The sequence below is a fragment of the Lissotriton vulgaris genome, chromosome 7 (genome assembly GCF_964263255.1).
Source record: "Lissotriton vulgaris chromosome 7, aLisVul1.2, whole genome shotgun sequence".
In the NCBI taxonomy this organism is placed as follows: Eukaryota; Metazoa; Chordata; class Amphibia; order Caudata; family Salamandridae; genus Lissotriton; species Lissotriton vulgaris.
The window spans coordinates 399,299,500-399,327,479 of record NC_141695.1 but is presented as its reverse complement, the minus strand read 5'-3'; the positions used below and the strand labels follow the sequence as shown (position 1 = coordinate 399,327,479).

General features: G+C 44.2%; 1 protein-coding gene across 1 annotated transcript in view; it reads left to right on the top strand.

The window, feature by feature from the left end:
* Positions 1–547: 547 nt before the first annotated feature.
* Positions 548–27,980, top strand: part of GRIN2D (glutamate ionotropic receptor NMDA type subunit 2D) — a 1,061,440-nt gene continuing 1,034,007 nt past the window's right edge. Inside the window, exon 1 of the mRNA XM_086930354.1 lies at positions 548–986. Within this exon, the coding sequence (XP_086786480.1) occupies positions 561–986 (426 nt within the window). The 5' untranslated portion in view covers positions 548–560. The remainder of the gene's footprint in view (positions 987–27,980) is intronic.

Below are 27,980 nucleotides of genomic sequence, written 5' to 3'. Positions count from 1 at the left end.
ATGACTCAAGCGTCTCTTCAACGCATGGCATGTTATGTCCAATGCTAGGAAGTGTGACTATAGTAACGTTCTTTCCGCAGTGTCCTGTGAAAGCACAGGCTTCAGGACAAATTATAGTTCAATATTTCCTTCCTCACCATGTGTATGTGTAGCCTGCACATCCATCTGGTTGAGGAGCTAAGCATCTAAGGAGGCACAGGTCGCCCCACCGCCCTTAAAAACCACGGCTGTCTCCCTAGACTCTACTTTGGCTCTGAATGGTCTTCAGGCGACCACCAAAGTCTGACTTTTTCATGGATTTATTGTAATATTGATTTTTATTAAACTGTATTTTTATTTGTCTTTTCGCGTTTCTGATTTGCTGAAATGTGCCTTGAGTTCATCTAGGTGCCGTTCACATTTTCAACAAAGTTACTGTGAAATAAAGCAACAAAAAAAAAAAAAAAAAAATCCTATTGCTCCCATATTTTCAGACAAATTATTATTTCTTGGCATGTTGCTTGATTGGCTTCTCACACTCTGTCTCTTTCATTGCAGGGAGTGTGCCAGTGCCATCCGAGATGAGCTTTCCCCATGGTATGAAGATTGCTGCCCCTCTGCAAGTTACTAGGATGCTGTTCATGCTGGCACTAGCCTGTGCCAGCCCCTTCATGGACCTTCGTGAGAACAGCCCTCGGTCCCTCAATGTGGCTATCATCTTCAGCGGCACCTCCTACGCGCCACAGAGTGCCCGCTTTTCCTCCTCAGATTTCAACAACTTTTCCATGGAGGTGAACCCCGTATCCGTCATCCTCAATGATACCAACCCCCGAAGCCTCATCTTGCAGATCTGTGATGTGCTCTCCAGTCTGCGCATCCATGGCGTGGTCTTCGAGGATGACACTCGCACGGAGTCCGTCGCCCAGATACTGGACTTCATCTCGGCCCAGACCTCCATGCCTATCATCGGCATCAACGGGGGATCTGCAATCGTCCTAACTCCTAAGGTAAGCTACTCTTACCAAGAAAGGCACAAGAAGGTTTGGGGTGGGCGCCATTTTAGAAAGCTGCGTAGCTCCTGGTGGCAGCCTTAGGAGGTGGCCCTTATTACCTAGTGGTTAAGGTATGGAAGAAAGCACAGGATGATGGAAGATAGATGCTCTGGTAAGAGGGCCTTTTCTGGTTCCAGACCTTCATACCATTGTCTGCTGCTTCCCAGGGCCCCCTTGTTCTGCCAGTTCTGTGAATTGGCACAATCCGAGCCCTTCATTGGTCCCCAAGTTGATGTGCACTCCTTGTCTGGTGTTACGTACCACTCCAGACAACAAAAAGGAGAGGCCATGTTGATAGCAGTGCCCACTGGTACATCTTTCCGCAGGCTACATTCCAAGGCAGCGCTTGTTTTGTGTAATTAACAGATGAGAGCGTGAACCTCAAACACACCGCATTAAGTGGGAATCAAAGGTAGTTTAATTTCGAAAGTACACATTACTGCTGCAGGTAAATGAAAAGGACAGTGGAGACAACAGTTAGAAAGCCCTGCTTTCAATCCTATATTTTTTTCCCATAACCAGAGTGCCGGCCTTCACGCAGTGATTTTCTTTAGTGTTCCGGGAAATTCCATTAACAGCGATGAAAGACTAAGGAAATGAAAGGCGTTTGAACGCTTAACAGCGCGGGGTCTGTCTGTACAAGGAATATGATGCTGTCGACGCGGCACAGTGCCTGCCCCCTGCTGCAGAGGGCTGTGGATCAGGCCGTGCTGCTCGAAACTAAATGGAGCCTGTTGGTTTCAAAGTCCAACGGTATCAGCTCATTGTAGGGTGAAATGTTGCTCCATTGGTCATGGCTGGAACCATTTTGTGCTAGGCCACTGACTGCACTCAGGTTTGACTGTTCATGCGAATCTCGAAGAAAATGAATCAACCAACTGGTTGTGCCTGTGCATGTGGGTATTTATATAGCACATACATAGCTGGTGCAGGAGAACTGTGCAAGGGGAAGGCGGGATGAGGTCTCTGCTGGGAAGAATGATGCTATATCATCTAAGCCAATCACATTGATGAACTGGAAAATAATCTCTATCACACCTCATCACATACCCCTGGCTCTTCAGCTCAGGGTTCTGGTTACCAGGCAGGCAAAACCAGGTCATAGTTTTACATAACAGACCAACATGTATCATTTCCTAGACCTGCTCCTCAAAGTCCGGCTTATCTCCGCCACCAGGTCCTCACGCATACTCCTCAGGGTTCTGCTTCTTCGGGAGCCTCTTGCGATGTGTATCCAGGCGATACTATTAGCTCCTCTCTGCCTTTCCTACTGCCCTGCACACACATCTGGGTAAAAACTGGCACCTTCCCCGATTGCTGCTCCACTTGTTCAAGGCACTTGGTGAAATCTAGAGAGGAGGATGAGATGAAGCGGCACCCACTGCCTTCAGGGAGAGCCAGAGAGGCCACCGGTGTCACCTCCAAATCAAACACCAAAATACCAGCGTATTGGAGGGATGATCAAAAGGCGGGTTATTGGCCCCTCTCCTAGAAGAGACAGAGCCAGGGCATCAAGGGAACTGTCACTCTTCTAGCAGACAGGGTGGTACAAAGGATTTCGATGACACACACAGACTACCACTGAGCCCCCAGAGCTGGTCTGCTTGCCTTCATACTATCTCACCATGCCCTCTACTTAGTTTCCAGCTGTATGTTGTCTTGTTTGTGCAGTGCCGGGGCCTTCCTCCTCAAAGCCCTGTGCCACGACCTCTTCATTCTCCCTTGAAATGAAATGACATTTTTTTTAAAAGCCCACTGCTACCTACATGGAGGGTTCCAAGCATGACCGCGCCGAAGCAAAAGAGGAAAGGGAAGAAGCCGCCCAGACTAGACGACAACACTTAAAAGCCAAGTTTGAACTCTTTCCCTAAATGCAGATGTTGTGCAATAGCTTTGAACTTTCCACAGAAAGTATTACAGATGTTTGGCATGAAAAAGAGATTTGCTCTCTTACCGGAAAGGGTTCCTTATTTCTTTCAGCAACTTCAAGCAGTCTAAGCCTGTCTGACCTGAGAGGCAAGGGTATTTGTAGCCAGCCAATTAGGATTGAGTTTAGTTGGGCCCTTCTGGTCATAGATTGTTGGTCCAAACTTAGGGGCATATTACCAAGGGGGGCGATAGGCAATTATCACCGATTTAGCGGGCGTTTTCAGCCGCTAAGCGACGATAATTCTATCACCCTATTAGCAAGCTGTCGCTAACTGATGTTAGCGACAGCTTTTAGGCGATAGCGAGCGGTTTGGGGCCCGCTTTGTATGTCAGTGATGTTTATCGCTAATGGCATGCAGAGTGGGCGTACCCAACCAGTTAGCGACTAAAAGCAGTCTCTAACATCGCTATCGCCGATTAGCGTGGCAGGAGTAGCGTTGGAAATATTCGCGCTAGGCGCGAATATCTCCAAATACTAACGCCTGCCCAGACCAGTTCTTAGCCATGTTATCCAATGGGAGGTGGATAACATGGCTAAGAGCATTTCGTCGCTAATGCGTGAATATCGCTGTATTCTCAGCGATATTCACGCATTTCGCCGCTATCGCAGGATATTTTAGCACAATGGAGAAAAACGTTGCTAATAGCATGTTTTCTCTGCTAACATATGCAGCGATAGGCAGTGAAAAAAAAAGTCGCTAAGCCTATTTAGCGATAAATATCGCTACTTGTTGGTAATATGCCCCTTAATCCTCTACCCTGATAGAGGACCAGTGCAGCATCTTCAGGTGATGAGAGGTGGGATGGCTTTTTGCTGACTGCAGCAAAAAGCGAGTTGCAGCCTTCAGTACCACCTGAAGGCCATGCAGCAGATATTGGGGAGACTCAAGCTTAAAGAGTTCCCGTAATCTTATCCAGACAAAATTATACGGCTAAAATGTATGGGTTCTCATACATTTCTTCATCTTCCCGTCAGCCAGGATGATGTCATCCTGGGTTTGGGGCTGGGGCGGGACATAATGTGACGATGAAGGGCTGGATTTAGTTTTTTATGAGATCTTTATTGAGGTTTCATAGAATACAAGATGTAACAATAATAAGCGATTGATTTACATTCCAACCTCAGGATGCAATCCTCAAGATAATCAGATAAACACATCCCCAACAGCCCCCATCCACCACTGCTCTCGTGGCATGTCCCAAAATAAACATACTGCGGGATACCTAGTGCAAACGGGCTGTGAAGTTTCTTCAGGGACCCCTCATCCGCCGCCCTGCTATGGTGACATGAAGGGGTGGATGATGGACTCTTGGATGTGGGGGTGGTGATAGCTGGAAGAGACAGGCTGGAAGAAGGATGGATGCCTCAGTGAAGCCCCTGAGCTAGGCCAGCTGTTCAGGTGATGAGCAGGGGCGTGAAGGAAGCGCGAACTGATGGCCTCATCAACAGGAAGCCCTTGAGGTAAGAAGAAATAATTGGCTATGGCGGTAATGGTTGGAGGGGTGACAGGTGTGCGATTGATGGGTTTACCATTATCTTTCTACCCCTGGGGTAAAACAAACGAGAGGAGGGTGCAAAAGAGCGGATGTAGCCTCCAAAATGTCTGCGGTGGAAGAAGCACACTGAATGAGTGACACATGATGGATAGTCTGGGTTCAGAGACTTTGTACACTATTGGAAAGATGAAAGTAAACCAGTTCCCCGGCAAAGGAGCTCCCCCCTGGACCAGAGATCTTGAACCTCATGATACTAATAGGCTGCATACATCCAAACTGGACCCATATCCACGGGTTTGCCTTGAGGCACCTTAGAACTTCAGTCACCAGCACTAAGCATGCTTCGATTTGAAGAAAGAGAAGCTACAATTCTCAGCATACTTAATACTGTTGCTTGCAAATGCAGTACTGACAGAGTAGAGTGCCTTATTATGAGTTTTTCTGTGTGGGAGTGGGACCGCCCCACCTCTGCACCGCCAGCCCATGTTTGAACTGCTCGCCAGATTTCTAGCTTACTCCTGCCTAGCTGCCGGTTCTTTGGCGTTCCCACGGCGGTGCCTGTTAAATAGGTACCGCAATAGAAATATCAAAATCTGTACCTGCAGTGCATGGAGTGCTGCAGTTCATGTCGTGCAGGTACTGGGGTGCATGCACACAGAAAGAGCACATGCTGTGCCCCCCTGTGTGCATCCACAGGGCGCAGAGGCACCCGGGGGCCCTGTAGGGCGCCCGTTGTTTCCTCACTGCCACCCTTTTCGTGGCAGATGCACCGCCATGAAAAGTGTGCTTGTGAGGAAACACATAATATGCTTGGTGGGGTCGCAGAAGCTCCGCTAAGCATAGTGTGGCCTCAAAACCGCCATGCCACCACCAGGGATCTGTGAGCCCTAGCAGTGGTCCCAGGGAGGACCGACTGCCCTGGTCATAATAGGATGGTCAGAAGACCGCCACCGCCGCGCCCCCGCAAGCCTGGTAGTCCGTGGATCGCCAGACTTGTAATAAGCCTGATAATGTTCATTTCATCACGTGGGATCTGAGGGGGCAAAGTCACTGTATAGAATTGATAACAAATGTCATAACTTACCAATGCTGGTGGTGAGACCAGACAGACTGCAAGTAAAGAGTCACAGACAAAAGACATCATGCAGTTCTCCTGCCCTTCTTCCTGACTGGTAATGTGTAGGGAAGAGCAGAGGAAAAAAAAGGGTGGCAGCAAATTCTCGTGCCAGAGAAGGGGACGTGAACAAGAGAAGGTAAATATATGGCATTACTGGTCCTGGAACAATGTTCAGACTTTCAGACTGGTGGTGCAGACATCAATGTTAGATCATTGAACTCTTGGGGATTCTGAAAAACCCAAGTATCACAGAAAGAAGAGGGGTCACAAATGAGCCACGTCCATTCAGCAGCAGAGTGGTAAGGGTGTAGTAAATAACTGGTGTCGCATTTAGGAGCACACTGTCACAAATATATTACTAAAGCATCGCGTGGTAGCGCACTGTCACTTACAGATTCCAATGAAAATGACATGTGCACAGACATACAATACTACACACTTCACAAAAGATGTTGTGTGGGGATTTGCATGTGTGCATCACCAAGAAAAGTGTCGTGGTTTTTCTGATCCTATTAAAGTCTGTCTTACCGTCACACTCCACAATTAGAAAAAGTGCTTCCTTTGTGCTTTCCTGTTTCTTTATTTTTACTTATTTGTACCGTTCATTGAAAGGTATTTACATTTATAGCAATCTTTATTGCTCGCTCGCCTTCAGGCACTCAAGCATAGTCTTTTTTGTTGGCGCTCCTGAACCCCTTCCACACCACTGCTTCCAGGGCCTATGCAGACACCTTCCCATGTGGATACACCGCGGAGGACAGGGCACTTTGGATGAAAGAACTCAATAGTCAAGTAGCTGTCATACCATCTCGTAAGAAGTGTAGCTGCCGGTGCACACTAGGCCTAGCACTTTTAGCATTGATGAATAACTCAAAGGTGTGGCAATGGTGTAGCGGACCCTAAAGCAAGCAAGGAAAATGCCCCCCTTTGTCCCTTATTTGGGTAGGAAAAGACAGCCCCAATTTGGGTATAAAAGGCCCTTCATTCCAACGTAACCACCAGGGGCCTTATTACACATAGGGGGCACTTTTGCTGTATGCATCACGGTGAACCTTACAACAAGTACAACAGGCGCAAACAGGGAGAGTGGGCCCTATTGGATGTACGTTGTTACAACGCATGCTTTTACCACGCATGCCTTTACAACGCAGGTTTTTCAACGCAAGTCGTTACAACGACTTGCGTTGGGGGTGCTGGATAGTGAATAGTTTAATTTACTATTCCAACTCCAGTCCCCGTGGATAGTAGGGAAGGTGCTGGATAGTAAATTAAACTATTACCTATCCTAGCGCGCCCCCCAGCGCAAGTCGTTGTAATGACTTGCGTTGAAAAACCTGCGTTGTAAAGGTACTGCGTGGTAAAAGTTTCATCGTAAAGGATGTTTCCCGCCCTATTACACCCACCTGCACTTTTAAAGGGAAGAGAGATTCCCTTGCAGGCAGGTGCAGGGAGTGACTGCACCTGCCTGCAAGTGGATGACTGGGGGATCCATAGGACCCTCTTTCCCTCCTCCAGAGGGCTGCCATTAGGGGGCGGATTGACAGTGCACTACCTTTTAGATGGTACACTGTCAGTGTGCCTCATGACAGCTTCTTCGCCTCTGCGCCCGCGTCTATAATATGGCACAGGAACAAAGACAAAGGGTTCCCTCATTTGCATGGGCCCACGTCCCCATGCAAATGAGGGACCACCCTCTGGTGATAGCGCTTGCGCTTTATGTGCTTCAGCGCTATGTATTACAGAAAGGGCCACGCAAGTGTCTGTGGTCCTTCTGTAATACCAAAGTGCCCCTTGGGGTACACAAAGTGGGTGCACAAGCCCGTTGCGCCACAGGGAAACTTTCCATAATACGGCCCCTGATGCGCTTTTGATAGCTTTGCCCAAGCTGAAACTTTTTTTCAGTGGGTCCTGAACTGACTTACTGTGAGACTGTTTCTGACTGAAGAATGTATGGCCCCTCCTCTGAAAGGGGGATTTGGAGATATTTCATGACCGATGGATTGGTAACACATCACATCACTGACCGACAGCGTAGCTGAAACCATCGTGTTGACCTTCATTTAAGTGTCAAACAAACGGAGTGCAACATCAGTAACATATCGCAACAGAATGATGTAGATCTCTTGGTAAAATGATTAAAATATTAATAAAAACTAAGAATAACAATGCATAGACATACTGAAAATATGTCAATATTAATCTAAAGAATGCAACACAATGCTAAATTAAGAAGGCAAACACAATCATTTATTTGCTAGATTTATCAATAAAATACCACCTAATGAAGCTGTAGGTGATTTAGGCTATGAAGCAAACATGCACCATCTTTTCTTTTTACATGTGTGATGATGCTCTAATTCAGTAAAAATGGGACTCGCCGATTGTCCGCTTCCCCCCAAAAATAATACAACTTATTAACTCAACATTAACAATTAGGTGTGCCAGCATTGGGAAGAAAATCTTAAGTGGTCCCCACTGCCCAATGCCTGAGTCATATGTTAAGAAAAATTCAGTGGTTCAATAGGGACTAGCATTGAACTGACCATCAATCATCTCAGCTCAAGACTAATCTCATTAAAACAATTTATTGCATGCCGCCCACCTGCCAACCATCAGTTGAATCCAGAGCTGTCAGAGGCAGTGCGTGATCTCAAGATGGAGGTGGGCAGCCATTTTCTTATCCTGAAAGAAAGAGGAGTCCCCCGGTTGGATACAGGAAGAGTGTTGCCACTCTGTTAGCAGCATCTGTCATTTAAACCCAGACTAGAAGACACAAGTAGTCATACATTTACTCAAACCTTTAGATTTTCTGAGTCAACCCCATAAATTAAAGAAAGGGATAACCCTGGAACAGCACTGAGGTGGTGGAACCAATACGGCTTCAGCAAAATTTCTCAACAGTCAGGTGCTGGTGTGAGGTCACCAGGCCTAGATCTCATGCTCAGTGTATCCTGCTGCGAAGGCCTATGCTAGCCTTAAATCCCAGTAGGGCCACCTCAGCCTTAACCCATTAGGAGCCGTTCAGTTTCTATTATCATCTGTAATTTGGACCATTAAAAAGTTGCAAAGCAACAGCTGAATGCACCGCATTAAATTAATTTTTATTTCATTTTTTTGGGTTTTCAAAGCATTCACAAATATCCTTTTGCCATGTAAACATGACACATAACTGTATTCACTGATTGGCCTTAACATTGAACATCACCACGTTGTGCCATTGATAACAATGTGAGCCTTTCTAAAGGGCACTCTCCAAAAATTGAATTACTTATTTGCACGACCTATGTATGATGAAGGTCTGAGTGAGCCGTATTGGGAGTTATTCTTGTGCCGCTGATGGCATTGGAAAGGTGGTTAGCCCACTGAGCTGGCACCTCATTTTGGGGAGCTTGTTTCACTAGTTTACCCATGTACCTTGCCATCAAGATGCAGAAATATTTAAATTAAATAGACGTAAAATACGGCACTAGTCTAAATAAGTATGTGCCTAGATGCTTCAGCATGATGCTCTCTCTTGTCCTTCGTAGGGCACTGTCTAGGAGTATATGAGCAAACGTGGAGAAAGATAGATCATGACAATGTGCCACTTCTTAACTCAAAGAAAAGAAGAACTAAAAGCTTGGAGGAAGAGTTCTAATTAAGTGAGAGTTGACTTTTTGTACAGAGGTGAACATATCTTTCTGTAACTTTCCTCTAACAAGGAAGAGGCACTGGCACAGGTGGAAGGGTCTGGGCGCTCAGATTAAGCCTCTTTCACAAAATCGATCCGTTGCTGCTCACCAACCACTTCGCCCCTACTGTCCAGGACCTCATTAAGACCTATTCTGATGGAGACCGCCCCCGCTCACCAGCATCCTCTGCACCACCCTAGCCCCGCTGCCGTCCTTCCACAAAATGTATTATTAACTGCCAGGGAGAGGCCATCGTTCTCTTCCTGTGTGCGGTTCACACTGGTCGGATTTCTTTTCAGGGTGATCAGGTCAACCACCGAGATTAGGCAGAATCTGCAGGTCACAGACAGAGCCAACAGGTAAACGAGATGCATGCACCACCATTGCCTAGATATGTCACCTGGTAATATCAGACGTGATTAGAGCCCAGTGGACCTCTTCATCTTTGACCTTTGTCGGTGAAGCATTTCCTTAATTAAGAGATCAACTCTCCGTGGAAAGCGATGAGTACCTGCTCAGGTATCCCACATCTGATGTCTTGATCTGATGCAGTGTAGCCGCCTGACACCACAAGCTCCTCTGCAGGCCGCAAGTGGTACCACATGCCCCCATGCCCCCATGCAGAAGCATGAAGAGTGTCTTGGCACAGCCAGGAATTAAGGTAGGAGGGCTGTGAATGCCCACCCTCAGTTGCAAAGCTTGAAGCCCAGCAAAAGCTCCTCTAAGCATGGACTGCTGTGCATTCCGACCTGCATCTAGTTGCAAACCATTCAGAGACTATCACATTATTCCAGTCTTGGGCCCAGAGGTGAGGTACATTACTCCATAAACATAAAAATTTTGAGGGAGCCAAGGAGACACATAGAGGAGAACTGAAAGCTGGTCGAAAATCAGTGCAGGCAGTCGCGGCCCGTACAGGTAAGAGTGGTGAGGCAGGGTGGGGAATGATTTTGACAGATGAAGAAGAGGGAACATTAATTATGTATTTCATTTCCCCTTATGGTCGTCTGTTGGACCCCTCAAACCCTGCCCCACCACTCTTATCTGCACGGGCAGCTCCCGAGTGCAAGTCAAATCAAAACAAGACACTGTGAACTACTAGAGAAATGGCATAATTTCCATATTTGGTACGCTCCAGACAGGGCACATGAACTTCTAGGTCAGTTATATCTACTGCCGTGATTGGGAAAAAAACGATTGTCTACTGCTATAGTCACTAGGCGAATCTGGTACAAACTCCTCTGGAGGCACTCGCCATATCTTCAATTCCCATTCCTACCCAGAGCAATTGTGGTAGTTAAAATTTAATGCCTAAATATTGACAGGTCACAATATTGAGGGACAATATTTTGAAATGAAAAGTGCACAGAGGGAGGTATCAACTTACTATTCTTAACCCCAGATCTATGTACCTGCTTGAGGCGGGTTCTGCAGAAGACGGATGGGAGTCAGAGGATTAACCTCTGAGGGCAACTGTGGAGAGGGATGCAATTATTTGCTATTTATTTATTGTGACACATATGAGATGATGGCTTAAATATTCGAATTCGTTGATGGTTCACTGTTTGTAATGTACTGGTTGTCTATATAAAAATGTATAAATAAATTGAATAAAAAAAAAAACTGTACCTCTATGTACCTTAAAGATAGACATTGAGTGTGAAGTCCTGTTATCACCGTCCATTATAGTAGGGTTAAAGTACCCCCTGCCGTACATTATAAGGATATTGCCTGTCACTAAGAAGTTTTATAACCATATAGAGTTCCGAGGTGACTTGCAATATTTTTATCATGAAAGCCAGGAGGTACTTTATCCCATATATTAAACGGTCACACCATCACCTTTCTGACAAACCACTTATAACCTTGGTGTGTAGCTCTTCCATTTGAAAGACCAAGCATGTTTGGAAACATGAAGAATAAAAATAAAACCTCCAGTGAAAAATTAAACACATAAAAAACCTTTGCAAAACAGATATTCAAAACCGTTCAATATGTCAGTTTGAAGAAAATAAAAAAAAGCTGCTGTAGCTCGGAATTTGTAGAAACATGCAGAAAGATTCTAGCTTTACTCTATTTAAGAAGTGCAAAAAATAAACATATTCTCACTGCTTGTCACTGTAAGCTATTAAAATACAGCAGAAGAAAGAAAAGCTAGGTTCTGTTCCATTTGTAACTTTAAAAGGCTGCTACTATTATGCTTCGTGACCTCACCTGCCTTTCACCTTGACTTGACTGTAATAACTTATAATAGTTGAGTTCTGTTGTGTTTTATTTATGATCTGTGACTTGGTAACACATTTCTCTACTTGTGAGAAACACATATTTGGAAGCAGGTAATGAAGGACAGGACAGCATAGAACAATACAAGTTCAACAGAATCAGATATATGCCAAATGTTGACTGTTAAATAATGTTGGCTCCTTTACACACAACAAATCAAACTAAATTAAATACATTTTAACATGTAACATTAGATAAGTTTACTAAATGACTAACACGAAATCTTAGAGGTTGCAAACCAATCAGACGATGAAACAAACCCACAAAGTCAAATTTCTAAAGTTATCCCGCAAATAACTTTCTCTTTTGACTGAGGTTGGAGATAGAAGAAGGGAATAAATCTCTGAATGTACAGCTCACCCACCTTGATATCCATGAAATGATAAAAACTCAAAAAGACAATCTCTCTCATCTGTGAGCTTCCAATTTGACCCACTTCGCTGAACAGCTATAGACCTAGAAAAAAGCCACTGGTGATCTTTGACCTGATTAGACCCTATTATGATTTTTACCAAAGGGGACACAGAATGTTTTTTTGAAAGGGTAAAATTATGCATGAAGATAGGATCTGTTCTTCTGTAAAAGGAAAACAGTATCAGTGCTTCGAGGAAGAAGTGATACTCAGTGTTATCGGTTTGCCCACGTATGAGTCTCTCCTAGTAGACCATGACAAAGCTGTGCTGACAGGATTTAGATCCACAGCTACCGTTCACTCTCACTGCTCATTTCTTCCACGCCGCTCTGGTGGTGACCCGGGTTTACTTTGAATTTGGAAGGAAGTTCCTGGTGTTCCTGATGTCCCTCTAATGCACCACGCCCAGACCAACAACAGCAGTCTTGGGAAGCATCTGAGAAAGTCAACTTCTCCTGCCATCAACCAACTTTCTACTCGATCTACGCCTCAGATTTTCGCACTCTGCTCAAGACGAGATTTATTTATTCATGAATGTATTTATGTGATTTGATATAGAGCAAACCAGGTATCTGGGGTGTCGGAGAGCTGAACACGAGTAAGCAGATGTCCAAAGATAACATTTAATTGTTAACTCGAGAGAGAGAACATGCATCTTCGAAACTGACATGATAATGCAGACTGCAACACCAATCTCTGGATCAATAAGGTGTTGTAAACTTATTAAGTTTGTCACACAGTGTCCATATTTTCGTGTCCTTTGAGAGTATGCACCACCATATGCTGGTACATCATTTGGTTGTTAAATAATCGATCTGTCCTTCTGAGAGACAACTTCTTATGTATGTGGCAATGATGTAAACACCTCTGTTGGATAGTGTAATTCATGACTTGTCTGAAAATAACCCATTCTACATAATTAATAATGTATTCCATGATTCAGTGCAGAAGTAGGTAATCTCATCAACCCAGCCAACACCCTGCTTCTACATGTGGTGTGTAATTGCTTTATTGTGCAAGTGTTGTCTTGCAAAGTTCCCAATTATTGGACTTCACTTAATTTTTGCAATGTGTGAAAAAATACTCGGGGTTCATGAGGAAAATACATTTCAGCTGTGCACAACCCTATACATCCCAACACTTTGAAGTTATGTCTTGAGCAAGAGCATGTACTTTTCTGTGGGCCTAGCTCCCTAGACCCACACTGCACAGTGTGCAGAGAGGTGATGTCCCACTGGTCCCTTTCAAGCTTTGCAGGGAAATCAAGAAAGTGACAATGGAAGGGCGCTTAAGAAGGATCTCTCATACTGGTATGAAAGTTGATCCCGACATGGTACCAATCACACACAACCCACCTTTCCACCAACTACCTGTTACAGTCATTTATCTTTTTAAATGGTGGTATGGTGGTATCCTCTTGCTTTTTCACTCTCCGCACTATCCGGAAAATTTCCAGATTCTTTTCTCCCTCTGCTCTCAAACTCATCATGATGGCAATGGTATTATCACGGCTGGACTATGGTAATATCCTGTATAATGACGCCCCGGCTTATGAACTTCGACGCCTACAGCTGGTTCAGAACCAAGAGGCCTGCCTTATTTATGGTCTCCCTAAATTGCATCACGCCACCCCTGTATTGAAGAACTTACACTGGTTGCCCATTAGGGAGCGGGCCCTCTTTAAACTTGGCTGTACCGCGTTTCAGGCCCGAGCTGGAACTGCTCCAGCGTTTATAAATTCGGCAATCTCAAGCTACATTCCGGTAAGAGAGCTCCGTTCATCCACTCAGTCCCTCCTCTCAGTCCCTTCGTTTTAGAAAGAAGAGGATGGGGGGCGGGGGGGAAATTTGCTGTCCTCTGTCCTATTCTTTGGAATTCTCTCCCCCTTACCCTCAGATCCATTCTGTCCTACCCTGACTTTCGTAAGGCCCTAAAAACCCATCTTTTTCTGCAAGCCTTCTCAGTTTAAAGTTTTCCCCCAGCCTTCACCCAGGCCCTAGAAACCGCCAGGTATATGCACGCTTAATAAATGTTTTTAAATTCAAATTCAAATTCAAACAGGCAAGGTGAAATTAAATTCAGAATGGACCCCAACACAGAAGGTACACTGCTGCTCTCTTTCTTCTGGTGAGGAGTCCTGGGCAGTGCCTGTATCTAGCCCTGACATTTCCGCTCACTAACCCATTGAGATGGATATCGTTGGTTGAAAAGGCAATCCAAGGCTCTGCTAGTTCCCTTGACACTCCAGTCCTAGCTGTGATCAAGCAGTCAATTATACTCTCGAGTCTGTTAGGGTTTTCAACTCAGAAATAATGTGACATAAATGTGATCCCAATTCAGAAAGTTAGACTAGAATTATTTCTTTGCTAATAGTTGTTTCAGTATCAAATCAGGTCTAAATTTGTATTCGTTATACACATATAATCATAAAAACAGACAACTATAAAAAAATAGTATCATAAAAGCATGAAGTTTATGTTCAAAGTCTCATCTATTAATAAAGATTTGTTTTGATTTGACCAGTTTTTACACTACAATACATGATAATACATAAATTGCCATGGGGATGAGTAAAAAAACACATAACGAAAAGTATCATCCCTGCGGTATACAGTGGCACCGATTGTAAATAAATGCACACATGGATAAAAACGAAAAGTCAATAGACTTTCGCCAACAAACAGCATTTTTCAGAACATCCCCACACAGTAGCATGCAAATGCGTTGGATAACATACAATAATATTAAATGTTGGCTTGTATTGATAAAAAACACAAGATTTAAGAGCTGGCACTAAATAATTCTATCTAAAAGTCTGATAAAATGTACAAAAAAAGGAAAAAATTACCAGTGTTTTGGGGAGGATTTGTCACATGGGCAGAGCAGAATAGAATATTGGTCCAGAGGAAAGCATAGGTAACTTCTGATGGTGTCGAAGTGAAACTTTGTCATAAGACCCCATTCTCACACATCATTCCTCACTGCTAGGTATGGTTCCGTAACCATACTGGTCTGAAAAATGACTGGATCCGTCACCCTATATTTTCTAGATTGGAAGCTGCAAACCTCCTTCGCTCTAGCACCATCACCTCTGCATATGGACTGTGGTAAAGTAAATATATCTTGTCTGCCTAAGGCTTCAGCTTTTTTTTCAACATTATTTAGCCTTGGATCCGAAGCTCAGAGTAGCAAGCAAGACACTTGTCTACAACTTCGTGGTTAAAAGCTGCTTTCTCATTACTCCACTCAGAAATGCAGAGGAGCAACTGAGCAAGCTCCACCTGATCTATCACATAGGTCAAGCCAAGATCCTCATGTAGAAAATACAGTGTGATGCTGGGTCCTAATCCCAGTAGGTGCCTGCAAAGTGTTTTTTCTCCGCCTGTAATTTGTAACTTGCTCCATTAGCTAGCCTGATTGAAGCATGAGGTGTGAAGGTGGCCTCCTATGCGGATAACACCCTGATTCTGCTCTCCTTTCAGGAACAATCGAAGGCGGCACTCAACAACTTATGAGTGCCTTAAAGAAAAAGCTGTCTGGAGGGAGTCAAACTTTTTAAAGTTGAAATTTGATAAAACCGAAGTCCATTTCTCCTGCCCCAGCTCTCCCGCTTGCCAAATTTGTGGGTGCCTGAAGAACTAAACCCTCCCCTGACTCCTACTACCTCTCTGTCAATAATTTAGGTTTATGTTTGACTCTGCTCTCTCCTTTTTGACTCAAATCAGACAGATTTCTTTAGCTTGCTTCCTTAAACTGAGAGCTTTAAGGAAGCTGCTGAATCTGGTCCCAGAAGAGACCCGAAAAAGTGTTGTCCATACAATGATAACCTTTTGTTTGAACTATGCCAATAGCCTTTACCTGGGTCTTCCTACCTTTCTAACTCACAGACTCCAGATTATTCAGAATGCTGCAGCTAAACTTATTCACTGAATCCCTTTCCGACAGCGCATCTCCCCCCACCTGAAGCTTCTACACTGGCTTCCAGTGGTGAGGTGCATTAAATTTGAAGCCCTCACGCTGGCTTTTTGAGCACTCACAAGTAAGGCCACCCTCTATCTAGGAAACAGATTGGGTCTTTACAGACAACAGAAAGTGCTGAGGTCCAATAACTTCAGTCTGACGCAAATCCCTATATTCTCAAAGGCCCGACTTGGAGGCATCGCTTTTATGATACTTATGGCCAACCTAGGGAATGCACTGCCACTTAATCCCCATAGGTCACAGTCATTTGCCATCTTTAAAATGGCATCTTTAAAAAGAGACTTGAAAATGTGGCTGTTTGAATCAGATTAATTCATCAGGAGGCTGTGTGTGGTGTCAGTCTTTTTGCTTTGAGTACCGGGATGCTTCGATCGAAGCAGCCGTGTGCTTTACAAATCCTTTTTGATTTTTTGATAGATTGGTACAGGCATGAAAACCCCATATTCCAGCCTCGTTAGTCAATACCGGTAAACATTTTAGTTTGTACATTTCTAAAAGGAGTAGTAAAAGTTTGCCAACGACTTTTCAAGACACATCAAAGAAGGCCCCTAGAGACATTAAAATGAAGACAGCGGTTGGCAATCCAGGGCAAAAAACGACTGTGAGGTTTCTAGAAAACAGCGTCAGGAATGCTGACTTCACAATTCTAGGTGACTTTAACCTGCATTTAGAAAATGGCGATTACCCCAGAGTTACACAGCTTTCAGAGACACTTATGAATCTAGATATGGAGCAATTAGTGAAGCATACCACCCATAAGACAGGTCACATACTTGACGGGATTTTTACGTCAAATAAATATATCCGGACGCCGGAGATTTTTCCAGTCCTGTGGTCTGATCACAAGGCACTAATATTTACTCTAGAGGTAGGAAAAAATGAGGAGGCTCCGGCGGTACGCCACAAACAGTCCACTTATCCAGACTGGTCCAAAATCGATGTCGTACAGCTGAATAATCTGCTAAACCAATCTATCCCAACACTGGACAGTGATTGTAACACTGCCACCCACCAATTGTCTAACTGGATACATCTAGCCACAGACATAGCAGTCCCTCACAAAAACAAAACAAGTAGGAGAAAGACGCCATCCCAACCTTGGTTTTCGCAGGCCCTAAAAAAACAAAAACAGAACTGCAGAAAGCTGGAAAAAACATGGAGAGCAGCGTAGGAACAAGGACCAAAAGAGGAATACAAAGCCTCTCTAGGCATCTATAAAAAACTAATACTGGCTGAGAAAAGTTAATATTTTACGCAAAAAATTGAGGAGGCTAAAAACTCTAACAAAGAACTCTTCTCGACAGTTAGGAAACTGACAAACACCAATATGCCCATTGAAATGAGCTCAGACTTTTGTAACACACTGGGCCAGTTCTTTGTCGAAAAAGTATCTACAGTCTACGAATCATTTAGAGGATCGGAGGTGGATAGGCACAAGCAGACTAAAATACAGATATAAGAAGAGAGTTCATGCCATTTACTTGGTCACAGTTTTCTTTTTTAGCCCCCCTCTTATGAAGAGATTCTTCAGGTGGTCAGGTCAACAAAATCGGGTGGTACATCTGATCCCTGCCCGCCGAAGGTGATGCACCTATTCGACGAGCTTCTGAGCGAGCAATTGTACCTGCTTTTCACCAATATAATTAAAACCAATCAGTTCCCCGCACCTTGGAAAGCGGCTTCGGTACTACCCCTCCTTAAGAAACCCAATCTAGATCCCCAAGAACCGCGTAATTACAGACCTATTGCGAGGATACCTTTTGCCTCGAAGGTATTAGAGAAGCTTCTGAATAGACAGTTGTCGCAATTTCTGACAGAAGCAAATGTATTGGATTACTCGCAATTTGGTTTCCGTGAAGGGCACGAAACTGAGACCGCTTTGCTGATGGCCATCTAGGAGCTTAGGAGTGTTCTGGATGCTGGGGGGATGGCTGCCCTGGTTTTGTTAGATCTCTCGGCGGCCTTTGACACGGTAAACCACAACACTCTAATTAACCGGCTCAAGGAGGCTGGACTTCACAGGTCAGCTCAGGCCCTGCTAGCATCCTTTTTATCCAACAGGTTCTTTACGGTGGAACTGGGAGAAGCCAAATCCAAAGCCTTTACATCTCCTTGTGGGGTACCCCAGGGGTCGTCACTAAGCCCCACCCTTTTCAACCTTTATGTGGCGCCCCTGGAGGCTATTATTAGGAACTGCCGCTTTCTCCCAGTTTCATACGCAGATGACACGCAAATAGTGGTCTCCATCTCTAACAACACACAAGAGACAGCGACCAGGTTCAAATACTGCATGGAACAGATCACTTACTGGATGCAGACTAATTGTCTCAAGCTTAATGGCGACAAAAGTGAAGTGATGCTGTTAGGCTCAGACATGCATTCTTGGTCCCAGGACTGGTGGCCAGATAATCTAGGGCAATGTCCCAAGGTAAAAAAACCTAGTCATACTCCTAGATAACAAACTGTCCTATGAAGCACAAACCAACAAGCTATCATCATCGATATGGTTCATCCTGAAGATGATTAGGAAGTTGTTACCTTTCATTCCGCTGACATCATGCAAAACAGTAGTAACCATGCTGGCATTATCTAGATTAGACTACTGCAATGCGCTTTATGCGGGGATGCACTCTCAACACCTCATGAAACTCCAACGTCTACAAAATGCTGCAGCACGACTGGTGCTGAACATACCTAAACATGAGTCCAAAGCCCATGGGTTGAGAGCTCTGCATTGGTTACCTATGAAAAACAGAATAAAATGTAAATCCTTGTGTCTGGAATATAAAGCCCTGCATGGGGTAGGCCCACAGTCGTTAAAAATCCACTTGGTAAGGTACCAGCCGAACAGGTCCTTGAGATCCAGTGACCTCATTCTAATACAGGTCTCCAGATATAAACAACTCAGATGGGGAGGGAGAAGATTCCTGCTGTATGCAGCGAAGGTGTGGAACCAACTTCCAATTTCAATCAAGAACTGCCCCTCTCTACTTTCCTTTCGTAAAGAGATAAAAACATGGTTATTCAGTTTGGGATAGTCGTGCTCCGGTTTGAGCAGTTTGGTCTAGTATTCTATTTAGCGCCAAGACGCCCATGGGCATTCGCTGCGCTTTACAAACCCATAATCAAATCAAAGGTGACTCCTAGATAAGGAAGTTCAGAAACTCTTGAGATGTTTTGCCCTTTATGGAAATGGATCAAACTTTTGCCTTTTTCCTCCCACACACCCTTGTAATGGGTTTTAGATATATTAACTTTGCAGTCCAAATTATGTAATGTAATGTAATGTAATGTAAAATTTTATTTATATCGCGCAGCAATCGCTCCAATGGAGCATCTAGGCGCTACCTCCGGCAAATTACCAGATGACAAAGTGACTCAGAGTTGGACCAAATACAAAGGCAAGCATCAAACTAGAGTTCTGGCCATGCTATCTTGCAGTTTAAATATCCAAGTTTGTAGTTCTTTACGGAACTCTGTTTCTTTATCTAGAGTTCTCAGGGCAGGAGGCAGAGTATTCCAAGCCTTTGCACCCAATACTGCCAGGGACTTTCCTCCACAGGTTTTTAAACGAAACCTAGGAACCACCAGAGTATTGGAATTTGATGATCGTAGGCTTCTGGTTGGGCAGTATCTCTTGAATTTTTTCTGTAGATATAGTGGTCCTGTTTTGTGCATTGCTCGAAATGTTATAATCAAAACCTTGAACAGGATCCTTTTTACAATAGGAAGCCAATGAAGAGTTTTTAATGCCCCTGAGGCTGACGATCTTTTTGGCCATTTTAGCACCAATCTGGCAGCAGCGCTTTGCACCAGCTGAAGCCTGTAAGTTACTTCTTTATTTGTGCCAGCATACAAACTGTTGCAATAATCTAAGCGCGACGTTACCAACGCTACTGCAACAGTTTTCCTCGCCTCCAAAGGGAGTATATCAAAGAATTTCCTCAGGCTTTTGATTAAGCCAAAGCACATTCCTGCCACTTTTATTGCCTGCTGCTTGAAGGCAAGATTGTAATCAAACGTGACCCCCAGGTTCCTAGCAACTATGGTTGTATGAGGCGGTATTTCTGCCCTTTCTGGCCACCATTGCCTGGGAATAAAGTCATTATTTGGGCCTAGCGGAATGATCTCTGTTTTTCCTGTATTACATTTTAGGTGATTCTTCCGCATCCAATCGAAGGTGGCAGTTAAACATTCCTTGGATGTTTCTTCCCATGACTGGTTGTCCCTATCCGTAACCAGTATTAACTGCGTATCATCGGCATATGCTACTACCTCTATGCCAAAGGATGATATTAGTTTAATCAGAGGCGCAGTATAGACATTGAATAATGTCGGGCTAAGGCTGGACCCCTGGGGTACTCCCATCTTCTGATGTTTTTCCGTGGAGGTAAATTCCCCCAGGGTTACCACCTGCCTCCTGTCCCTTAGGTAGTTTTCCAACCACTCTAGAACCGTCCCCTTCACGCCCGATGTTTTTAGCCGATCTAATAGGATGGCATGGGAGACCGTGTCGAAGGCCGCCGACAGGTCTAATAAAATCAGGACGGCCTTCTTTCCTTGGTCTAGGGCAGTACGAATGGTATCTGTCGTGTACATTAGAGCCGATTCTGTTGAATGCTGGGCTCTAAACCCCGCCTGATTGGGATGCCATATCTCATTGACTTCTAAGAACATGGTCAGCTGTTTGTTGACCAGTGATTCAGCGATCTTACATAGTGCTGGGAGAAGTGAGATAGGTCGCAGATTGGAAAGAGTCGCAGGGTCAGGAAGGGGTTTTTTCTGTAAGGGTTTCACTGCCGCAAGTTTCCATTCCAGTGGCACATTGGCCGTGGAAAGTGAATGATTTACAATTTCGTTAATCATAGGGTTTACTTCATCTACCATGAGATGCAGGAGTCTTATGGGACAGGGGTCAAATGGGGACCCAGATTTTGTGGTTAAAATTGACTGCCTTGTTTCTTCCAGGCTAATTGGGTGGAAGGTTGCTAACTGGTTCATAATTTCATCAGCACTTCCACCTTCTCTACTGGGTTCCAGAGAGGGAATTTCAAAATCTTTGGTTAGACCCTGTACTTTGTCCTCAAAATAATCAGCTATATTTTCGCAGAGGTCTTTTGAGGGTGGAATTTCCTGTGTTAAAAATGTGGGTTTATTAAAATCATTTACAATGTTAAAAATACATTTTTGTTTGTTTTTTGCGGCGACTATGACAGATTCGTAAAATTTCCTTTTTGTAGATTTAATTCGCGCATGGTAGGTGCTTATAGCCCTTTTATATTTACCCCGCTCTTCCGTGCTATAGCTTTTTCTCCATCTGATTTCTGCTCTACGGAGCTCCCCCTGTGCTATTTTTAATTCTTGATTGTACCATGGAGCTGATTTTTTCTTAGTATTCTGTTTTCGAGTCCTGTTAGGCCGCCCTGTCATATTTTTTAATTCAACCATCCATTCTCTGAAAGTGCTGGGGTCTGAGAACCCTGAGCCTGACCCGGTAGGCTTACAATCCCTAGCCATCTCAATCAGATTTGGATTTGCCATTAAGGCCCTCCATTCTTGTAGGTCAGCCTGGTCGTACTTAACCTTATTATTACATTCCTTAGGGCCCTGAATAGGGAACATGATTGGTACTAGAGCATGGTACTCGCTGATTTTAATGCAAAAACCCATCCCATCCGCCTCCTTTAATTCACTTTATTTCAGGGAGTTCAATCACCGAACATATATATGCCTCCTTGTGAATTATAGCTATTCCTCCTCCTCGTTTATCTCCTCCTCTGTCTCTCCTTTGCATGCTAAAACCTGGTGGCAAGGAATGTACCATATCTGGGACACAGCACGGATTTAGCCAGGTCTCTGTAATAAATAAACAGTCCAAGTTGTCCTCAGCCAATAGATCGAAAACATGCTGGGCGTGTCTAGGTAGAGACCTAGCATTAAGAAGACCTCCTTTAAAAGTATCATTTAATGCAGGTCTGGGAATAATCTGTGACCAAAGGAAAGTATGGCCACAGTATAGGCAGGACTCTGGGCCAGTCCCTGAGGCGGGGTCTAACCTGTGACAATCATTGTAAGCTGGCCGTAGGGCGAGTAGTGCCTCTCTGCTATAATTTTCTATCCTGTCTTCACCTGCTGCGGTCCAGCCCGACGGCCCGTCCGAGGCGCGGACAGGCGCAGACAGGCTGGACTCAGGCGTGACTCCGGCGTAGGTCCGGCACGTATCCTTAAAGAGCAGAAAGTTCTCAATTAAGCATGGGCGAATTTGGCGAATTCGCGATCCGCGAATTTGCGGATTTGCGATCCGCAAAATTCGCGAATTTATGCGAATTTGCGGATTTTTGTTTTTTTGCATGTTCGCGGGGTTTTTTGCGTGTTCGCTGGGCTTTTTGCGTCTTCGCGAGCCGCTTGCATAGCAAAGTTACCCATGCAGTTGTTTATGGGAGAGGGAGAGAGAGATAGATAGATAGATAGATAGAAAGAGAGAGAAAGAGAGGGAAAGAGAGAGGGAGAGAGAGAACGAGAGAAAGAAAGAGAGGCCGGATCTCTGAAGGGCCAGATTCCTGAGTTGCCCCTACAGAACATACAGCTTTTTATTTTTAGCAAAATGCATATGAAAATTGTGCTGTAAAGGTCTCTTTTAGTTTAACCCCTCCTGACAGCTCAAAATGGGTGTATTTGCCATCCTCTCCCTTCTTCCTGTTTTTTATATCTGTGAGTGCTTCCTGATGAGGTTTAATTCCTTGGACAGGTGCCTTGTTGCCTACTTGTAACTATTCTCTGACCCTGCTTCAAGGGTCAGAGCAGGGTCAGAGAATAGTTGCAAGAAGGCAACGAGGCGCCAGGAAGCAATTAGCAGCAGGTGTCCAAGTTGAAGTTAATTTGTTTGTAACCCTTTTGTAAAAGGTTACAAAGAAATTAGGTTCAATTTTTGCACCTGCTGCTGTAACCCTTGCTTGGCTGAAAATTCGTCCCAGCTGATTCGCGGATTTTACCGCGATTTCGCAAGATTCGCGGATTGCGAAATCGCGGAAAATCCGCAAATTCGTCCGCGAAACTGATTTTACGCCCACCCTTATTCTCAATGAGGCCCTGTAAACCACTAGGCATGCGGGCTAATAAAAACTTAGCATCTGCGTAGAGCAGACCTAGAACTGTCATTGAGTTTGCCTTAGGTAAATCCTTCCCTATTATTTAAAGAAATTAGTTCAGGATATTTATATATAAAAGAAACAAAATTGGTGCACCTGATGTACACCTCTGGGCAACCTAAAAGTCCCCTTCCATACCGTACCTGGCAATATCCGAAACCTCACAGTATCGTGCACTTAAAAAGTGAAGCAAGGGCAAAGGTAAACCAATCTCAATAAGATGTACCAAGCTTTGCGATCAAATGCGCTACTTAGGTCTATAAATGCAAGAAAGAGAGAGCCCTTTTTGGCAATTGTATATATACTAATCAATTAGGTAATGTCCTAAGCTAAGGTACCTTTCTGATAGAGCCAGTCTTCTGTACCCAGGCCTCCATCCTTCTTACAATGATTTCACCGTCCAATTTTACTGCAGAGTCCAAAAATTACATTGGACGGTAGCAGCAAGGATCCTGTCTGTTATCTTTCTTGAATATAGAAACAATAAGGAATGTCCGCCAGGAAGCACAGATTGTATATAAAGCCGCAGAATTCAAAATGTTGGTGATAATCTGTGCCCATAAGGCAATATTTTCCTTGAAAAGGTCCATAGGGGTCCCAATCGGCCCAAGTTCTTTTTTTTATGGGATGATGAGTATGGTTGTGATTACCGCAAGATAAAAACTAAAATCAAGAGGGAATGAGGGAGAGACCTAAGCCGTGGCTTCACCCGTAATACCCACAAAGGTGTATATACGTTTGAAGTGAGTGATTCACCTGCTCTAATATCTTCACCCAGCCTATTGTTGTTAACACCAATTAGCTGTTTTACATGATAATATCCCAGAAGCCCTTAGAATCGTTGTTCTTGCAGGTTCTAATTAGGTTTTACTGTGCTTCCTTTTTCAGTACCTGCTTCCTTTTTTAATAGAGCTTTTATATGTGTCTCACTGTGGCTATACTGGCTTTATCTCTAGGCCTACAACTAAGTGCAGTTTGCAGGCAATGATTATCTACAATCCTTATCAAACCAACCAGGTTTAACAAATTGCAATTTTTTGACCGGGCTAGTTTAGAGGATCTTTGTAGATGAGTTTAAGATTTCATACACCTCAATATTACTGGGTGAAAGGTGAACAATTATTAACAGTTCGTCAAGAATCAGGTGATGATTGCCCTTTAGTGTGGTCATCAATAAGGTAGTGAAATTTACCGATTGCCACCTAACCTAAGACCATCAAACTTAGAGGTAAGTACATTTGACATTTAGAAGTGGTTGAAGGGGTGGCAGCAGGTAAGCTAAGTATTAATTCATTTGGGTTATGGTCACTTAACCCGCTTTCCACGCCCCTCCCCACCAAGTACACATGATCAACCTAATGATAGTAGGTGAACTCAGAGGATGAGCCAAGGATGGGTCATTTTTAGGGTGATGAGAGGGTTCTTAGAGGTCTGGACTAATTGGCAATGAGGCCAATTATTCAGAGTTCAGAGATGGGTGGAGTGCAGGGGTAGTGAGGGCTTTTGAGGGTTCACAGATGAGGGGTGTTTAGGTGTGTGAGGTGTTTTAGGTTCCAGGGAGAGGTAGAGTGTATGGGTGTTGAGAGGTTTTAGGGCTCATGGATGGGTTGAGGTTAGGGCTGGTGAGGGTTTTTAAGGTTCAACTAGGGGTCATGGCTGGGGTGGTGAAGAATTTTTAGGCTTCAGGATAGGGTGGAGTTTATGGTGATGAGGGGTTTTATGGATTCAGGGTTGGGTGGAGTTTAGATGTAGAAAGGGTTATTTAGGGTTCAGAGATTAGTAGTTAAGGGTGATGAGTTCTTATGGGAGATGAGTCCATCTCGCCTTCAGGAGACAACTCAAGACCTGGCTGTTCGAGCAATAGCAGACCCCCTCCCCCAAGCACCTTGAGACCCTCCGGGTGAGTAGTGCTCTATACAAATGCTATGATTGATTGATTGATTGATGGGTCATGGATGGCTGGTGTGTAAGGGCAGTGAGGGTTTTTTAGAGTCCAAGGAAGGGTGAAGTTTGGGTGTACTAATCTGTTTTAAGGGGTATGTTTAGGCCTAGAAAAGGCTTTTAGAGTTCAGGTATGGGTGATTTTAGGGTTTAGGAGTAGTGAGTTATTTTAGGGTTCAGGGATGGCGGATTTCTGGAGTAGAAAGGCTTTTACGTTTCAGGGATGAGTGTTGTTTAGGTGTGGTGAGGTGTTTTAGGGGGCAGGGATTGATGGTATTTTGGGTTTCTGAAGGGTCAGCGGTGGATGTTTATTACTGGTGGTGATGGGTCTGAGAATTAAAAGCATCCAAAGTTATAGACTTTCTATGAATTGCTTTCTACGAAAGTTAAATGACATTCATTCTGAAAATCTCCATGAAACAGTTTAGATGAAATGGTTTCACAGCAATAGCATTCCATGAAATAGTTTTTCGATGAAAAAACATACAACCTAAACAAACTACTAGAGACAAAGATGTAATCAATAACGGTTTAATGGTCCTAACCAACAAAGTTAGGTAGTTGTCCCTGGGAGTCGCAAACAATTCCAGCCATATTGTAAAGGTTGAAGGATGATAGATTATGTGAAATATCACACCGCTCAGGCCTGCCCCCTAGCGTATGGAGGTAATACCGCTTACAAGAAAAGGATCACTACAAGTTGCATTGTAATCCAGCTTGCCATTAAAGTCACCTCCAATATTCAAATGGACCTCGTTCAAAATGCTATCAACCCTTTTTCTTAAAATTTCCATGGCATGAAATAAAGTCTGGATATGACAACCTGCATCCACAACCAGATTATAGAAATGTATGAGAAAAAACTTAAACCTGTTAGGGAGCACTAGCCAGGACAGCTGAGGGCCCGGGTGATGGGAATTACTTTATACAGCTTAGATATTTGAACGATGGGACCAAACTGCCCTTTGCTGTACCCCCAAGGAACATATTGTAGGCTTCACAAAGGTTTCATACCCGTCCTATGCATTAACTCTAGTGTGCCAATTTTCCTGTAGCATTACAACATCAAGACCTGAAATGCAATTACTAGTCCAGATTGGATCTAACCATTTTGTACTGAGGCCAGCTACATTTCAACAAGTCAGGTTAGTACATGAGCCTTTAAGGTGCAGGTCCTCCAAACAAATTGCCATGCGTCATTCCCCTGCCAAGTTTCTACTGTCCTCTGCTTGGTTTATGGATTCTACAGACGGGCAGCAATTATTGAACGTCAGTCAGTATCAACTGGATCATTAAAAGAAGTACATTAATTAAATGTAGGGATAATAGTGTAACTAAAAGGATCTGGGTGAGAATAGGGCAAGGCTGCCTTGGCAATCTGATCACATGATAAATGGCTGTAAAAGTAACCAAAAGACAGAATGGTGATACGTTTGCTCTGAAAGTTCCTGAGGGGGTGTTGGATATAGTTCAGGATCAGCCACCCACAAATTTAGGAATCCTACAGTTAATTACCACACAGTCCACACTTGAGTGGTTGGGTAGAGGACCAAACCACGCAATTCTCCTGACTAGTAAAATATTATTATATGTTGCCATGCAGAAATTAGCATTAGTAGTTAGGCAGTATCAGACCTTATTTATTTTCGAATTGCTGTGGGTGTGGTAAATAAAAAACTAGTTATTTACGCCGTTTGGAATTTCTATAATTACCCAAGAAAATGGCAATGCATAAAATGAGGAGCAGAGTCCGTGGTCTTCGAGTTGAAAGGGTTTTATTCCAGAACTCGAGTTAAGGGAGAGCTCCTTCACCAAGCGGGTTCAGGAGTAGTCTACTTTGCTTGAAACATATCAGCACTTTTATACAATACGAGTACAATCAGAAAGAAGGAGTTTCCCTTAGACTTGATTCAATCATTTCATGATGTAATCATAGAGACGACATAGCATACTTGTTCTCGTTTAAAGAATAACCTGAATAGCATTTACACATAGACAAACATATTGCATCGGGGTGATTGAGGTAACAAGTTACAGGGTTGCTAGTATCTGAGGACAGAGAATCGAGGCATTGTCACAGGGTAACTTCTGTCGGAAAGGTAGAGAGGACGAGGCATTGTGCGTTCTTTGCTTCGTACACAAGGGCGGGGATATCTCACAATGGTATGTGTGTGCAGCGGGGAAGAGGGAGAATGGGCTGTAGTAAACTATTCTTCTTCGTGACTGTCTCGTGTGCTTGATTAGGTCTTCCCTTGGTTGTTTAACCCAACCCGTGGCTGTCCTCGCAATCTAAGAAATCATTGACGAGCGAGAGCTGCTCGTTCGGTGACAGGGTTAGGGAGGGGGGTTTCCGAGTCAACCATCCGGCTGACTCTGTTCTGGTCTAAAGGAAAATATCGAACGGAACGGAAACCCATAAGATACATGATGGCTGGTCATTATTCTTTGCATGTGCCAGTACTATGAGAAAGAGAGCAGGCAAGAGGGGGTATACCGGGATTTGTGCTTGAAGTAGGAGAATCGGCTTGCCTGGTCGATGTCAGGGTGGATAGGGTGCATGATGGGACACCAGGCGGAAAAGGGAGCTTTTTAGTCAAATTCCACATTCCCTCCTTGTCCCATAGAAACCCTATTACAGAAATTCTTAATCAATTTCTATATTCATCAGGTCGTATACTTGCTCCTGTAACATGATCATTTCATTTTTCTTTCCTCTGTTTCGTGGACGAGGAGTACAGGAAGTGGCACACAGTCCACAAAGGGCGGGGCCACACTGGACACAGAGGCAACAGGTGAAGATAGTGGCGAAAACGAGGCCTAGGATTGTTAGTGCCTTCCACCCCCAGGTGGACAGGAGATCCCACAACCAGCAGGTCAGGGACCATGTGCCGGTGTCCATATCCAATTTGTCGGATAGAACATGAAGGCGAGAGATGGCAGAATAAACTGATGGGGCGTTGTCTGGAATAA